The 17,233-nt window shown below is 38.1% G+C and overlaps 2 protein-coding genes across 2 annotated transcripts; one reads left to right on the top strand and one right to left on the bottom strand.

Moving 5' to 3' along the window:
* Positions 1-579: 579 nt before the first annotated feature.
* Positions 580-8,889, top strand: gtf2a1 (general transcription factor IIA, 1). Its single transcript, XM_057353068.1, has 10 exons — positions 580-817; positions 2,963-3,064; positions 3,144-3,291; positions 3,674-3,738; positions 5,531-5,606; positions 6,119-6,252; positions 6,365-6,466; positions 6,618-6,854; positions 6,961-7,050; positions 7,325-8,889. The coding sequence occupies exons 1-10, from the start codon at positions 788-790 to the stop codon at positions 7,430-7,432; spliced, it is 1,092 nt and encodes a 363-aa protein (XP_057209051.1). The 5' UTR covers positions 580-787; the 3' UTR covers positions 7,433-8,889.
* Positions 8,890-14,160: 5,271 nt separating this feature from the next.
* On the bottom strand, positions 14,161-16,557 carry LOC130565924 (structural maintenance of chromosomes protein 5-like). The gene is made up of 7 exons (XM_057353080.1): positions 16,289-16,557; positions 15,488-15,548; positions 15,150-15,200; positions 15,032-15,076; positions 14,889-14,953; positions 14,644-14,788; positions 14,161-14,481 (listed from the first exon to the last, which is right to left on the bottom strand). The coding sequence occupies exons 3-7, from the start codon at positions 15,156-15,158 to the stop codon at positions 14,191-14,193; spliced, it is 555 nt and encodes a 184-aa protein (XP_057209063.1). The 5' UTR covers positions 15,159-15,200; positions 15,488-15,548; positions 16,289-16,557; the 3' UTR covers positions 14,161-14,190.
* Between the last annotated feature and the right edge of the window lie 676 nt (positions 16,558-17,233).

Raw genomic sequence — 17,233 nt, 5'->3', positions numbered from 1 at the left:
AATTACTATAATGCGCGCAGACTAAAACAAATAATGCTACAAAACATGGGTTTATTACTACACATAGAAATTTGTTTAGTGTTTTCTTTTGTGTTGAAAGTAAAAAACAAGTGTAGTGCTCTTGTGGTCTGAGCCCTGATGACCAGCTGCCACATCTGCAGTGCAGAAAAAAACAAGAAACAACCCACACGCCCATAGCAAAAAATGACGAGCGTTAACTAGATAACATGTACAAGTGTGCTTGTTGACACACTCTTGTTAATGCTTTTATTGACATTTCAATTTAAACGGTCCAATAGAAAGATCTAGTTTCAGTCTGACAAAAAATAGAAATAAGCGTAGCATATACGTCTCACTTCTCAGTTTACGTTGACATGTACAATGGCTTTGATGGCTGGTCTGGGCGCAGTCTCTATATCACACCTTCATATACATATTATTTATCCAAGGACTGTACTGATCCAGGATCTGATGACTAAACCGTCCTGTATTACGAGCGTGTTGAAATCTCGCGATATTTCGCCGTATGCCTGCTTGACCCTGCCCTGTGTCTCGCGTAGCTCAGTATATAAAGGCAGAGGACTGAAGAAGACGGACGGCTGGGGAGCACAGCAGCCCTGGGACTGTGAATAAGACCGTAAACAGCTGTGTTTTTATTTCTAAAACTTAGACCGGCAACTTTTAAACAATAGTCTTCTGCGTTTTAGATGTTTTCGTGTTTTTTTTAAATGCTTTTTGGGGTTCTTGCTTGATATTTGCTGTGTATTTTTCCCCCACTGCGCTCATAATGGCGAGCTCGGCTAACTCGAACCAAGTGGTAAGGATCAGACAAACGGCACTCATACTCTAAATCACACACGTGTCCAAGCATTGTGGCTAGATTCAGAACATTTTAACCAAACCCATACTTGGCAATTTCAAAAATAAAAGATTTTAGCCGGACACGTCAAATCTGATCCATGTGAGCTCTGTGTAAGGAAGTGTGTGAGTGTTTAGTGATAGGGTCATACGGCTGCACTGATCCGTTAATTCTAAACAAAATGCCGTCAATCTGGTGCCGACCTTAAAATCTAATTATGTGCTGGAAAATTTTTGTTTAACATTAACACGGTTTTTATTACGTATTCACGCGGTCGATTAAAACGTGTTGGATGCGGGAAATAAAAGGTAACTTGGATGTATAGAAATAATAGTGTAATTCGATGTTCTTGTATGCTACTAAACCGTCCTTCCATCCTGAGCGCTAATCGGAAAGATGTAAAACCAGAAAATACGTTTACACGTATTATGGGAACAAGAGTCTTTGCTGTATACGTATGTCGACTGCCATTTTCGGAATTTATCTTCCTGACCATTTCATTTTTAGAGTATCGAGTTGCACATTTCCCCCTAAAATACAGAAAGTCATGCACAAAAAATGAACAGACATGATCCGACTTTCACTATAAAACCTCTGAATGGAGTGTTACAGTGAAGGCTAATGCTGTTTCATCATGGCTGCCGTCGCCCTTCTCTGCCTGTGTGTGTCTCTCTCCGCCTCTGACCCTCCTTCTTCCAGGCGCTTGGTTTTATACAGCCATACCGACGCTCTAATATAGACTGCCCGGGATGGGAAGGTTCTACCCAGCACTACGTCACGGCTCTGCATATAAACACCAGACTGCGCTTTAAATAGTGAGCGGACGGGCCGCGAGCCACGGACAGGATACGACATAGGCTGCGTGCTCATATACAGGGTTGACCCGTGTTTTTAAGCCTCGGGAAAACGTATTCGTGCTGCCGTAGCAATGGTGGTTTTCAGGGGAGAGAAATGTATTTGCTCGGTTGTTCCGAAATGACCTTTTCCGGATGTGCTCGTGTTCTGCTTTTCTTGTTTTTTGTTTCGTTTCAATGCGTTTGAGTGACTGCTGTCTCCGACATGCAGTGGCTGTTTATTGGCCGCCCTGCGTGTTTAAAGCGCTACAAATAGATGCATCGGGTTCCGAATCGAGCAGGAAAAATGTACATACGTTACCGGAGCGTGATGTATCTATTTATAAAGCTTCGGCCCCTGTCCACGCAGTCTGTATTTCAGTTCACTGCAGAGCTGCTTCTCTAAAACAGGAAAATTAATCATGGTTTTATTTTCGTTAGTGAGGTAACGTTAACCATGTGTCGGCACCTCGGCGGATTATTTACCGTATTAGCGTAGTTTAACTACAAATAATATGCTTACGCTATACTAAAGTGAGACTCGCTAAATTGGTTGTTTTGCAATTAATAAAACCTAAAAAGTGGCGGAATTGTAAATGGGAAAACAAAGTTAAAGTGAATATAAAAATGAACACTTATAATGAATGTAGCCTACATTGAATAAAAAAGATTCTAGTTATTTGCAGCTCTTTGTTAACGTTAAAAACTTTGAATTGCATGGGTCAAGAAGCAGATATTTTTTAGACCTAAGTGCTTTGTTGGTCAATTACCAACTACCACTGTAATGTGCATACATGAAATTTTCCTTTTACAATTCATACATTAAGATTTCTGCATCACATTGAGCACTGCACCTGCTGTATAACTATGAGTGATGTGCATTAACCCTTTCATGCAAGAAATATGAAAACCTGAGTAGGGATTTTTTTCCCATCCGCTTGAGTGGATGGTATGCTTTCTGGTTTATAACTGAAGACCCAGTCCCATCTTTGTATCTGCTTCCGAGGCGTCTTCAAAGTGAATGCAAAGAGTATGCCTGCCATCATGTGTTTCAGGGTCAGGGCATGAGAAAAACAACGGATTGTTACAATGTGACGTATAGTGCAATGAATGCACTTGTGTCCCCTGTAGTAGTTTATATACAGTTATGCCATCTGAACTCATGCATATGCAAGGATTGGCTTTTTGAACTGTGACTTTGCATGAAAGGGTTAATCTGTCCTGCTTAATAGTAATATGAGTGGATTACATTTGTTTGCTTTTATTGTAGCCTAAACTGTATAGATCGGTGATGGATGATGTTATTAATGAAGTCCGTGAGCTTTTCCTGGATGAGGGAGTGGATGAACAGGTCCTAATGGAGCTTAAAACGGTAAAATGCGTTTTGATCATTCACCTGTTGGCTGCTTGAATAGATGGTTAAATTAAGAATGCATCTTGTTACACTGCAGCTATGGGAGAATAAGTTGATGCAGTCTAAGGCGGTGGAAGGTTTTCACACAGAGGAGCAGCAGCAGGCTCAACGGCAGGTCCAACAAACTCAGCAGACACAGCAACAAACCCAACCACAGCAAGTGCTCCTGCCCCCAGCACAGCAGGGTAAGACCCAACCTCAACAAGTACATTATGAAAATTGAAAATGCTTAATACAGCAAGCATTACTTTTACAGTCGGCCATACATCAGTATTAATCTATTACGTTTGTGGTATGGACTATTTAATATTACCTTGATTTGAGTCTTGAAGGGTTCTAAACAAGTAGACTTATCTTGAGAAGATGTACAGCTTCACTTGGTTGACTATAAAACTGACTTAAAAGTCCCTCAGACCTAAGGACCCCTGAGATTAAGATATTTCGAAAGATGACTTTTAAACAGAATTCTCTGTGTGATGGATCATAGTTTTTCAGTGCGGTGGATTAGTCTGTTGCCCTCTGTGTATATGAGCCCAAGTAAATGGCACAAATTTGTCTCCATTTCAGTTCCTCAGCAGCAGGTCATTGTTCAGGATCCCAAGCTTATCCAGCACATGAACGCAACTGGAATGGTAAGTGTGGGCCCCCTTTACAATTCTTTTTCAGTTTGGATGCTATAATGTGGATTTTGTAAAAGTCAGTTAGTAAGCATCAGTGTTAGCTTTTAATGCCTCTACGGAAGCCATCAGGAGAACAGATGGGAGGTAGGAAGAGTCTGCCTGCAGAATGGTTTAGACTGAGTTGTTGACTTGAAATTGGATTACACACAGACAATTCCAGCAAGGATATTGTTTCTCTTGCATATCTGTCCCAGAACGTTGTTGTTGTTTATACCATGGTCTTTTTGAATACTAATCAATATTCTGATTGGCTGGACGGTGTGCATTAAAACCCTTTAACGCACAGGTAGCTCCAGTAAGTTTGATTACATTTGAAATTTAACTGACAAAATCACTGTAATTTTCACCTGTTTGATCTAAAATTTCACTAAACAATAAAAGATTTAACTTGGCAAATGACCATGGTATAAGCGGGATAATCCACAGCTAGCTCTGCTTCGCGTCGGGTGGTTCTTGGCCTCCACGTCGTGCATTAAAACCCTTTAACGCACTGCTAGCTGTGGATTATCCCTTACTTAAGTAGTAGCAGGTTGTTTGCACACGTTGCAGAATCTGCCATTCCGCAACGACACAATGTTTATATTATTACGAGATCCATCAGAAATGTTATTTCTATCAAAATATTTTATTCCTGAAGCATATGTTAGGAGATTGTGTTGGGTTTTTGGGGCAGTTGTGGCCTAATGGGGCAGTTGTGACCTAATGGGGCAGTTGTGGCCTAATGGTTAGAGAGTCGGACTCGTGACCAGAAGGTTGCTGGTTCGATTCCCAGGGCCGGCGGGTAAAGACTGAGGCACCCTACCCCCACTTGCTCCCCGGGCGCTGCAGTGGTAGCTGCCCACTGCTCCGGGTGTACGTGTGTTCACCACTTGCTGTGCGTGTGTTCACTACTCTCTGGATGGGTTAAATGCAGAGGTCACATTTCGGGTATGGGTCACCATATCTGACTAATAGGTCACTTTCACTTCACTTCACTTTAGCCCCAGAAGAAATCTTTCAGTTAACACTTAACTGAAAATCAATAAGTTTGCACTTTTAGAAAAAATGATATAAACTCAAACTGCCATTAAAATGACACGTGATCCTTAGTGTGTGTTTTTCTGTACACTCTAAAAACAGTTGTGTTAAAAATAACACATTTTGTGTTCAGTTAAGGACAACACATTCGAGTTGTTCCAAATCTGTATAAATTTCTATGTTCTGATGAACACAGAGAAAGAAATTTGGAAGAATGCTTATAGCCAAAAAGGTCTTACCCCCCTATTGACTCCCATAGTAGGAAACATTACTTCAAAATGTCTTGTTCAACAGAACAAAAAAATGATAAAGAATGTTGGTCAGCAAACAGTTCTGGGGCACTTTTGACTACCATTGTATTTTTTCCTACTATGGTAGTCAATTGGGGGCAAAATCTGTCTGGTTGTAAGCATTCTTCCAAATATCTTTTTCTGTGTTCATCAGAACATGAAACATTTATATAGTTTTGGAACAACTCGAAGGTGAGTAAATGATGGCAGAATTTTCATTTTGGGTGAAGTTATCCCTTTAACTGAACACATCTCTGTTATTTCTTGGAACAACATGTTTTGTTACTTTCAACACAACGTCTGTTATAACACGATGTGTGTTTAAAGTAACACGTAATGTGTTAAATAAATAACACAAAACAATGTGTTAAAATTGACACATCCATTTTAAGAGTGTAGGTAGGTTCACTTATGTTTTAATCTGTTTGTTCCACTAGAGCGCAGCAGCCACAGCGGCAACATTGGCATTGCCCACAGGTGTAACACCATTTCAGCAACTTATCACCCCTCAGGGTAAGAGATTATATTCTATATATAGCTAAACCAACATGTAACTGTTATTTAATTTGTTTATATTAGAGAAATCTGGCAAATAATTTTTTGTGATTGCATCCGCTTAATCTATGTTTGATGGTGTAGTTTAGTCCCCCTCATGTCTGAACCTGGGTGACTTTGCTGTGGAAATTTTGGAGACATCATTGCTTTTATATCAAATAACAATGAAAGGTGGTTAAAGCTTTTAAGTCTCTGAAACCTCACGCTAAAGTTGTGTGAGAAGCAGGCTAAATATGAAAATCTGTGCTTGGTCTCCTTGGTCTTCATTTGGACCTTATTTATTTTAAGCTTTAATGCTTCAGTCTTTATATTCTGCTTTTTAGAATAAAGGGAATTTATTTAATGATGCACAATAAAAGTAATACAGAATTGGAACAACACTGAAGGTGACTAAATTGCAGAACTTGTGCTTAGCTATTTCTGTTCGTAAGATGTCCCCTTAAAGTTTCTGTATTTCTTTTATCCTCTAGGTCAGATCCTGCAGGTGGTCCGAGCTGCCAATGGGACTCAATACATCATTCAACCTCAACAGCAGATGTTGTTGCAGCCGCAGGTCCTGCCACAGATGCAGCCTGGAGGAGTGCAGGCCCCTGTCATACAGCAGGTTTGTGTTTCTTTATTTTAATATGAAACTTTTAAGAAGGAGCTAAAGAAGAGTTGTGATCTAAGAACGAAATAACTACTTGCATACTTGAATGTTCTCTCTGTTTGTGCAGGTGTTAACACCTCTTCAGGGGGGCATTCCTCAGCAGGGTGGAGTTATCATTCAACCACAGCATATTGTTCTCACAGGAAATAAAGTCCAGCAGAACACTCAGGTCAGCATAATCCGTAAACTTCAAGCTTTAAAAAGAATTTCTCATACAAATTGCCATTTGTTGGTATCATGAGAGGTTGCTATGACACATTTGCTATTCTCATCTAATATCAGAAAATGCATGCATATATTGAAAACCTGTGTGTCCTTAGGTCATGCAGGCAGCGGCCATGACTGCACAGCCCGGACAGGGAGCTGCACAAGTGCAGGCTCAAGCGCAGCCCGCACAACAGGAACGGCAACAACAGGCTGCCCAACCTACCATGATATCCCAGGTGGATGGTACAGGAGACACATCCTCAGAAGAAGATGATGAGGAGGATGAGTATGATGAGGACGATGATGAAGATAAGGAGAAAGATGGTGGAGAGGATGGACAGGTGGAGGAGGTGCGTGCTTTACGGAGCGCCACTGGTGCCTGGTATTGGTCTAGTCATGGAACAGCAAAGAAACATAGTAGTCATGGTTCTAAAGTTTTTTTTATTTTTTATTCAGGAGCCATTAAACAGTGGAGATGATGTTAGCGACGGAGAAGACCAAGAGCTGTTCGACACCGAGAATGTGGTTGTTTGCCAGTATGACAAGGTGAGTGTGAAAGGTGACTTGGAGAATTCTGAAGGCTGAAGTACACAACACAATTCTTTAAACCTGAATACAACTCTTAAAAATGAGTCATTTAGTGTAATTGATCCTTATTTGGTCATTTATGAAGTTCCATCCAATTCCCCCCTTCATGTTTATTAGATTATCTGATTTGTTTGGTTTCCAGGAAAAGGAAATGAAAACGAGTACAGTGATTTTGATTGCAAATGAGCCTTTTTATCTTTTAATTGAAATTGACTAAATATCTTTGCTTCAGATTCACAGAAGTAAGAACAAATGGAAATTTCACCTGAAAGATGGAATAATGAATCTGAATGGACGGGATTACGTGTTCTCCAAAGCCATTGGCGATGCAGAGTGGTAAAGGGCAAAGATCAAAACCCAAAACTGTCCACTGTCAAGGCAAGACACATCGAGACCTGAAACTGTACATTTCAAGTGAAATCTTCTCTGATCGGCAACTGAAGTGTCTCAATGCTACTGTGCTGTTTGAATGATATCTGCACAAAATTATGTGCCATACAATTGTTATTTTTTTAAGATGTCCCTTTCTCTCACTGGAGTCCTTAGCCTTTTATTTACAAAAATAATATTTTCCCCCTCAGATGTATGAAAGTGTATTTGGTGCAGGGAGCCAATTGTAGCGCCTAGCGCTAACCGAAAGGTCATTTCTGGTGTGTTAGGATGGCCTTTTTAATGCAGTTTTAAGTGTTTGTTGGTGATTTCCGTAGCAAAGTCAATTTAAAGCATTTTGTCCAATGTCGAGACCTTTCAACCCATACAAACACTAATGCAACCAAGAACTGTGTACCAGTTGTTTTCTTTGAAATTTGCTGTGTTTTTAGACCTTTGTGTGTTTAACGGCAGAGATACCAATGAACAGACAAGATAAGTGTAATGTTAATTCCACTGAATGTGTTCTTGTGTCTAGGATTATATTTTCTAACTACTCTGGTTAAAGATCCGCTCCGTGTATATGGTGCAGGTTTGGGCCGTGAATCGCAGATCTTGTATTCTTCTAAATCCTGTGTGTATGTGCTTGCGTGCAGTTACTGCATTAGATGTTGATGAAGCGCTCGGTCAGGCTTCCCACTTTAATTATGGTCAGGTTTATTTTACACATTTGTTGATCGTATTTATTCCTGAAGCTCAGGCAGCGTCATGTTTTGGGGGATGAAACCGAACTGTGCTCTTATGAAAGAAGTGCTCCTTTCAAGTCTGCTGGGGAGGATTTCAGCATTGCAAATATTCCCACCCCCTCCATAAGAAGTGTGTTTAGTCTGAGCTTTAATCCTTTCCCTTACAGTCAGATTTTTTCTTCCTGTTTGTGTGTCCATATGTTCAACAATTCAGAGTGCTGTTATTCTGAAAGAATTCTAAATGTTGATACTAAAATTGTTTTAGTTCTGAACAGCTTGTCTTTTTGGCTCCGTGTCAGTTTGGAAACATTTTAGTGTTGTTAATTTTTTATGCTCCTTTGTTTTTGTGCCTTTCAGATTTATTTTAGACAGCAGGTCTTAAAAGTCCTCTTTGTCTGAAAAGAGGAGAGCGTTTTTAACAAATCCTATGGAGTGTAAATTTCACTTTGCTTTTTTATGCAGCTTACCAGTACTTCTGAACTACTGTCTGGGTTATGTGAGGGAATTTACTGTGTTCATGGCTTCATATACTGTTTTACCAAAATGTTCTGTCACTGATTCGCATCTCTATGAAGGCTGTTTTATCTAAGTAGAGATCTTTAGCCGTTTTAAATCCATTAAAGATTTTTTTTGCCTTTGCTGAATTTTATTAAAGCACTATTAAAATTTGACTTATTCTTGAGGTGTGTTTACCCTTTACATGTAGTCTTACGCCCACTGCAGGGCTGCTGACGTTTATTGCTTTAGGGGTGATTTGATCACAAAATCAAACAGGTTTTTTAAAGTTGCATCAATAGGTTTCCTTTTTAGGCATTAAAACAAGGTATAACATGTTAAGAAGCGTAATTATCAGTTTTTTTAAAAGACCTTACTGACCTTATTGTAATATTTTAAAATAAAATCATTATTAGTCAACATCATAATAGGAAATTATCAATGTGACTTTTTCATTGTAGGAAATCGAATGTAATGACAATCACTATTGTCAAGAAGGCAATATGACAATGGAATATTAATATTTAGTAGAGGAAATTTGTTAACCTGGTAGCCATTTGGAAGATAATGGCAGGCATGAATTTAAACTAATTCAAGGGTAATATAAAGGCGTGCGTGCGTGTAAAGTAACAGTTCTTTAAAAAATGTTACAGTGGATGAGAACATCAGTCATAGACACTTTCCAATATTTCATAATTTTTATTATACATGAATATTGTCATTTTTACATTTTTATTTGTATTTATTAATTTCAAATAAGTAATTTGAGAACATCTAGTATAACACCCTATTTGTTTTCTCAGAATTACATTTTTACTGTGTTTAAAAGACAACATATGCAGTCAGACATAGCTGGACATGTTCCGGAAATGAGATTTTCAGCAGAAAGTGCAATCAAATTTGTGAAAAAATAATTAAATTCTATGTTAAATTATTCTAAATAATAGTTATATATATAAATTAAATTAAAAAACGGTAGAGAACACAATCAATTTTTTTATGTTTTTGTGTTACTGAATTATGTGGTTTTGAGTGAATGGCCTTTATATCTTGATTTTAAACATTTGCAAATTGAGATCCATCTAAAAGAATCTATAGCCTAGCTTGTCTTTACATGTTTCTGATTTTACTGTGCATGTTTCATCTTTGCATGATACGAAGAAAAGCGGTAGGCCTACTTACCACAATACTTCTACAGCATTTATTAAATCTTCTAAAAAAAACCTCTTACTATTTAGATTTTGTTTGGCAAACTTTTAATAAATTTTAACTCTATTCTGCTAATCCAGTTTACAGACAGACAGATCTATTCATTAAATTGAGTGTGTCATAAAGACATATGCAGTGTTGCTGCAGGTCAATTGAGAACCGTTGATCTGCCTGACTTCGTTATGTCCACTAGGTGGCAATATTGACTATAAAACAGTCTTTTTAGAAGCTGGTGATTATAGGAAAAATCCACATTTATTTTTGTAATAGACAACTGGGATGCAGATAGACTGAAAATCTTAATCAAAAGTTTTGCTTGGTGTAGTGGTAATGATAATAGACACAGTGAATGGTGACCTAGAAGATCTGACTTACAAGAAAAATAAAACGATTAAGGCTGTAACTGTTTATAAAAAATAGACCTATGTATATATAAGTTTAGCCCTCGGTTGGCCTCTTTCCATATGTCTCCCTTTAACGATCATTATGCTAAATTTTGCCTCAGGCAAGAGAGAAACGCTTCTTCTGCATGCAGTAAAACTCCCTGAATCAGCACTTCAATGCTGTGTTTGGAGCTGAACTTCACATCAACACTCATCTCACTCCTCAATCAAGTTATCTATATATAAAGAGACAAATAGTTTTGTTCTGGAATTTAAATTAGACGTCACCATGTGGTTATGCAGTTTACCTATAATAATATTATTATTTTGTCTGAAAAACGGGTATATCTGGGTCTTCCTGCTTTTAGGCAGTCACCAATATTATACTTTTCAACTAACAACCTCATCACATCATGGTGACAATCCACATGTGGATTACCTTTAAATAATCCCTATTACAAATAACAAAGAGTGCATTGCAACAAACAAAATTTGTCCTATTCCTGATCCATAATATCTTTCCTGTTCTCTCCCCTATCCGTTTCATTGAAAGTCATGATGTCACACTGGTTTGTGTATTCACCATCTGAGTTTATATGCCTCATTAGTCTTCACACACACCATTAGACTTGTGGAGAAGACAGCTGTAGAAGCCTTGGTTTAATAATTTTTCACGCCTACAACAACATTAGGAGATTATGATTTTATCTCCAGCCCTGTCTTTAGAATAGGTATCATGTGGAAGCGGTAGCCCTGAGCTTTTATTTTCATAATCATCTACGCCCACTTTACAGCTCTTCAGTATCCTTTGACACCTGGCAGCTTGTTCACATGTGCCGTGTATTGAAGTGTGCTGTTCCACGTGTACATGACTGAACACATGTATTACATTTACACATTTTATGCAAAGCGATTTACGCAGCATTTCGTTTTACATTTGTTTCTGAGTATGTGCAATCCCTGAGATTGAACCCATGACCTTGGCGTTGCTAGCACCATGCTCTAACCACTGAGCTACAGGAAAGCTAATGTACAGTATAACACAATGGTTGTACAATGAAAGAAATATATTATCCAAGCAGAAGAAAAAATGAAAAAGAAAAGTTGGTTTGAGACAGCAATTATCATTGTCCTTCAATTTTAAGGTTATGGGCATTGTTAATAGACTTTTTGTACTATGGCCAAAAAAAGAAAGATTGAAGAATGTTCCATCTCTGTCATATTTCAAATAAGTTCCCATTTAAAGTTTGTTTTGCTGGAATACATTTTCACGTTCGTGCATACTATTTTTATGATATATTGCAAATTCTCTGCAACAATAAGAACATGTTTGGCATTTACTTTTTTGCAGGTTACTTAATTTGGATATACAGTATTTAGTTATACATCATAATACATGTTGTATACTATAGCAATAATTCCACAATAACTTATTTTTGTTCTCTAGACATTTACAAAAAGGTTCCAAAATGTTCTTGGTCAAGCTGCATGGCTCCATAATAAACCACAAAACCTTTCGGTTGAAAAAAAGGTTGCAATAGACAAGAAAATAGAAAAGATGAGTGAGAAATGAGACCAGTTCCACCTGAATGGTGTAACAGAGATATGCTGGGCAGTTTCATGTGAGATTAAAGATAATGGCTTGCTACCAAGAACTGTATGATAGTGTCCTGAATTTCATCTAAAGTAGACTGATTCCTGCCTCTCTCGTTTCTTCTAAGAAGACATCAATACTTCTAGTGGAATAAAAGGTCTAAAGAGGTGTCCATATACCCCTCCCGATGGCTTTACTACCTGCAACCCAACAACAAGATCAGACTTGGCTCGCATGTTGGTCACTGACCTTGTGGGTTTAATGGCCTGGGAGGCCCTTGCTGTGTGACAGGTTGCACTGAAATAAATAACTTGTAGTATTTACTTTATAAAAGTTAAATTTGCTGCTATAATTCAAGTACAATTTACTAACCAGAATAAAGTAAATTCTACTTATTAAATACATTTAGTTTTTGTTAAAATACCAAGTAAATATTTCTTATAGTAAACAAAAAATAACTGAATAAAAACATGTGTCTAACTCAAACTTCACAGATCACTTACTTTAATATTGAAATAAACAATGTTTTCAACATAGATGTTCAAGTAAGAAGAGACTGGTGGTTTCTGTACTTGCATTCGCAAAGTTACTGCTCATTAAAGAGGCCATGAATTAAGACCTCAATTTTAACCCAAGCTTTTGTTATATAAGAGGGAATCGTATTCAAGTGAACATCCTGTGAGAGGGTCAGAACTGAAAACGCCCTTGTTACTGAAATTACAACTGTTATTGACACCAGTCTCAGCAAACGCCAGGTCCTGGAATGCACCTATAGGTTGAACACCGCCTCCACAGAAAAATATCAACTACTACTTCTCTAGCCTCGCCCACTGGTTCGCGAATGACTTTAGCCACACATAGTACACACTCCCGCATTTGTGATGATTGACAAACTGGTAACCATAGCGACATATTTTTCGGCTAAAGATTCCTTTTTGTCCGTCAGTTTAAACTAAACTGCTGATATGTGCTGTGTTGTGTTATGCTCGGAAGGCTACGTCACACAGCGCTCTTTTGCTGTGTTGCCATGTTTGTTATTAATACGTGCTTTTATGCTTGTTGTTTGGTCTTAGATCAAAAACCCTCGGCACTTAGGTCTTAATAAATGGTCTGTTGCAGATTTTAAGAATTTTTGGTCTTATAAAATATATAAACAATTTGCATTTTAAGGTTTGTTTTTGTCTTGTTTTATTTGCTTATTTTTTCTGTGAAGATCTGGCAACACTGTCACTTTAGCGAAGGGCTCTCGAGAGCGGCTAGCCCCATGTCATATGTGCAAAAGTGAGGACTTCTTTCACTGTTATTTTTATTTAGAGCGACCAAGCAACAAACATGCAACATTGTGCAGCGCCTGGTTGTGGAAGAACACAGTCGCTTCCTTCGGATTCTGATATTAGGAATGCGTGGTTGAAGTTTATTTTTAAGTACGTTCCTGCTCACGTGGGTGAAACATTGAGCATTTGTTCGCGTCATTTCACCATGGATTCTGTGGCTAACCGATCCGTCCCGGAAGCACGATTTGTTCCGCGCATGCGCGAAACTGACGTCACTTCCTGTCTGAAATAAATCGAAACACTTTACGGCAGTTTCGGGTATGTAGGCTATGTGGCTACCCGATCCGTCCCGGAAACACGATTTGTTCCGCGCATGTGCGAAACTGACGTCACTTCCTGTCTGAAATAAATCGAAACACTTTACGGCAGTTTCGGGTATGTAGGCTATACCGTTACTGCTGTTGTTTTACACTCGGAGTTTAATATATATATTTTTTATTACATTTATTAATAAATGTATTTATTATGTCTGTATAAGTTTCTTTTTTCTTAATTTGTTTCTTACAATGCTTTGAGATATTTCCTGGCTTGTTAAATTGTTGCTGAATTATAATGCATGTTTGTTTTAAGGTGGTCATAAAAATAACTACCCGATCCATTTCGGTTAAAATTAGATTAATATGTGGCACAAATTAACTTCATTGAATTAAATAAATGGTCAAATTAAACTGAATTGTTTAAATTTGCTAGACACAATTTGAAAAATACAGATGTACATACAGATGTGTTTTCTTTCTATTCATTTTCTAAAGATAGGTTCTACATAACTTTTCTAGATATTTAACTGCATTTAAGAAACACACAGAATACAGTTATATATATATATATTCTTTCAATTTATTTATACATTGTTCCATTCCTCACACACGCTCACTCACTCACGCACACTCTCGCACACACACACACACACACACGCACGCACATGCACACTCTCTCTCACGCTCTCTCTCTCACGCACACTCACTCACTCACACACTACATTTCTCTTTGTAGAACATAGCATTGACCTTTAGGCCTTGGTCATCAACACAGTACGACAAAAATGTTTCCATGTCTTCTTGGTAATGAAATATAAACAAAAAGGCATCCTTCGCCTCAGAGAATTGACCCCCCAAGAGGTTCTTGATGGCATTTTGTTGATCACCCCTGTTCATCTGCAAAAAGGCAGGCTCTGTCACCTCCCCACGGAATAAGTGTCTGTGATTCTGTACCCAGTACCACGCTGTATTTAGGTCTCGGACAATGGTTGGCTGCTGCACCTATTGAAGTAAATGAAGTTTATGCTTCATTCTAATTGGTTGACTAATTAAATGGCCTATAGTCATTTATTCCTTACATAGTAAAATGGCATAACAGTTATACTATTTATTCAGCAATCATGCAAATGCTTCATGTATAACCACTACTGTATAATCATTAACCTTATCAATGTCCTTGTCATCCACAACTCTTCTGCTGGGTGACAGTTTGGTGGTGGTGAATTTCGACACCCTAAACACAGGCTCAACGATCCCCTGAAGGAGTTGGGATGCTTCTTCGGTCCAGTATGCAAACCTCTGTCCATGCCTTTGAAAATATATGTAAATGTATATGAACTCTATGTAATAGCTTTAGCTAACTTAATACAGCCAAGATACTGAAATTATATCTGTAGAATCTATCATACCCTTCTAGGCAAAATCTTTCCATGAGGTTAATGCACCACCACTGGCGAATCAATGGCACCTCCTCCTAAAACACACAAACACACAAAAAAAATGCACACATACCAGTAGTTCAATGACATACTTGTGTGAAAATCCAGCTTACCTCTGTGAATGTTAAGGGACATGATGTGCAGATGCTGAGAGCATACTGTGAAACACAAATAACACTGTAAGACTTTGGTTTTATTATCTAACAGCTTTGATAAATTAAACATTCTTACCATCAGCATGTAGACACCACAAGAATCCCCACTGGACTGTTGAGGAAAAAACTGGAAAAGGAAAAGTGCATCCACAGTTAGTTTAAAAAACAACTGCAATTTTTAGGTAAGGGATGATGTACAGGCAGCAGGTTGTTATCGCAGAATAAAGCCTGACAGTGTGATAAAGACTGGGTTACCATGTGTTATTAGTTTTGTGTGCTTGTTATCTGGGAATATCAAACCTTGGAATGTTGCAACTGGCCAATCAGAATCAAGTATTCCAGAGCACAGTCGAATAAACATGTTTAGTTATATACATACATTTGCTTGACACAATTCCATCATTTAAAACATACCTCAAGGTCTCTTCCTGTTTTTTCAGTCCAGGATCCTGGGTCAATGAAGCTTGCAATGTGTCTGGGATTCCAAAGAGAACACAAAATTACATAACGTGCAATTAAATTATCAGGTGTGCAGCCTGAGAACTAGGCTCTTTGATGAACTTGAAGCCTGTGAACGAGGCTCTATACAAACTTGAAGCCTGAGAACGAGGCTCCTTTTGGAAACTGTAACCAAATAACATGCCTGGAACAAGGCCAGTAAATTATCTTAAGTCTAAACCTAAATATGGTTCTGTAAGTCTTATCTCCAAAACCATCAGGTTGTCTTCCTCGGACAGGACAACTAGCCGCATGTACTGTTTAATTGGGCCGGTGTAGAAGAGTCTGTCGCCTGTTTGAAGAAGAAAAAAAGCATGAAAAAGTTGCAGTTAAAAGAAATATCATATTATCTGATATCTGACTAAAATTAAACTCCATAAAGGTCAATAAAAACATCACATAAATTTAACCAATTTTATATATAAATTGATTTTATAATTAATATATAAAATAATGCACAAATCACACTACAAAGAAAGAAATTTGTAATGGTTTTAATGGTAAAAGCTAATGGTTCATAGTAGTATTTTAATGTAAACCATTAGCATCTCTGTGAAGGGTTCTATCGTTTTCTTATTCTATACGGGAATTTAACAAGTACAGTTAATGTAGCTCGATATTTTAAACATAACTTTGTAAATTAAGCACATGACCCAGGTTGTAACAGATTGTCAGTTCTCCTTTTAATTATAAAATCGCTTAACGCAATTTAATTACCTTTGATGATAAAATTCGAAGACGCCCGGAACAGGTGTAATGCCGAGAAATGCACCCCTGCCAGATTCCGAGCTGGTCCCAGGTCGAGAAGACTGTCGTAAAACGTCGGCGATAACAGGAAGTGACGTCAGTTTCGCGCATGCGCGGAACAAATCGTGTTTCCGGGACGGGTCGGGTAGCCACAGATTCCTTTGTGAACAAGGCGCTGGATTTGTGGAGAGACTCAAATTAAAAAGCAGTGCTGTGCAGTCAATATTGGATCCGACAGGAATGGCGCAGCAATCTTATGCGAATAAAACATATTTGTATGCGTCACTATTGCTTTGTTAGAGATCGCTTGATATGTCCTGATAATGTGTAACCTAACGTTTCGTGTCTAACCAAATTCACAGTAAGCTCCAACTAAGTTTACTATGCAAACTGCTATCCAATCATAGAAGTGGCCGCTTACTTCCAAGTCGCCAATGCGGCATGCCCATTAAAACCGAGCGTTTGTCGAGACGGCCTCAAAACCTGTGTAGAAAATAGCCTATTACTTATTGATTTTGATGTTTTCGAATGTAAAAACCACTCAAACTTCATAAGTAGACCCCGTACAACAGTATAAAAACAAGAAACAAGCCCAGTTCAGGACACCTTTAAGTGAAATAACAAATTTAATTTCTAGTATTGTGCCTCCCTCAGAATAGGTACAAGCACCGCTCTTCTGAACAACGGTAACAAATTAAAAAACCCAAACTTAAAAATAATACCAAAACTCTCCTAAATCTCAAAGATAAATGAACAAAAACACGAACAAGTCTTTCTTTTTACTGAAAAACACATAAAATGACAGTTAATCTGGAAAATTAATCTCCTAATGCAGTCCAATACAATGCATGCTGGGAGCTATAGGTCAACTGACAAGGTAGTTATATCTGCAAAAATTATTTATGTAGTCTCAAC

Source organism: Triplophysa rosa, linkage group LG15 (genome assembly GCF_024868665.1).
Source record: "Triplophysa rosa linkage group LG15, Trosa_1v2, whole genome shotgun sequence".
Classification (NCBI taxonomy): Eukaryota; Metazoa; Chordata; class Actinopteri; order Cypriniformes; family Nemacheilidae; genus Triplophysa; species Triplophysa rosa.
The sequence above is the reverse complement of the archived record's forward strand: the minus strand, read 5'-3'. Positions and strand labels throughout refer to the sequence as shown.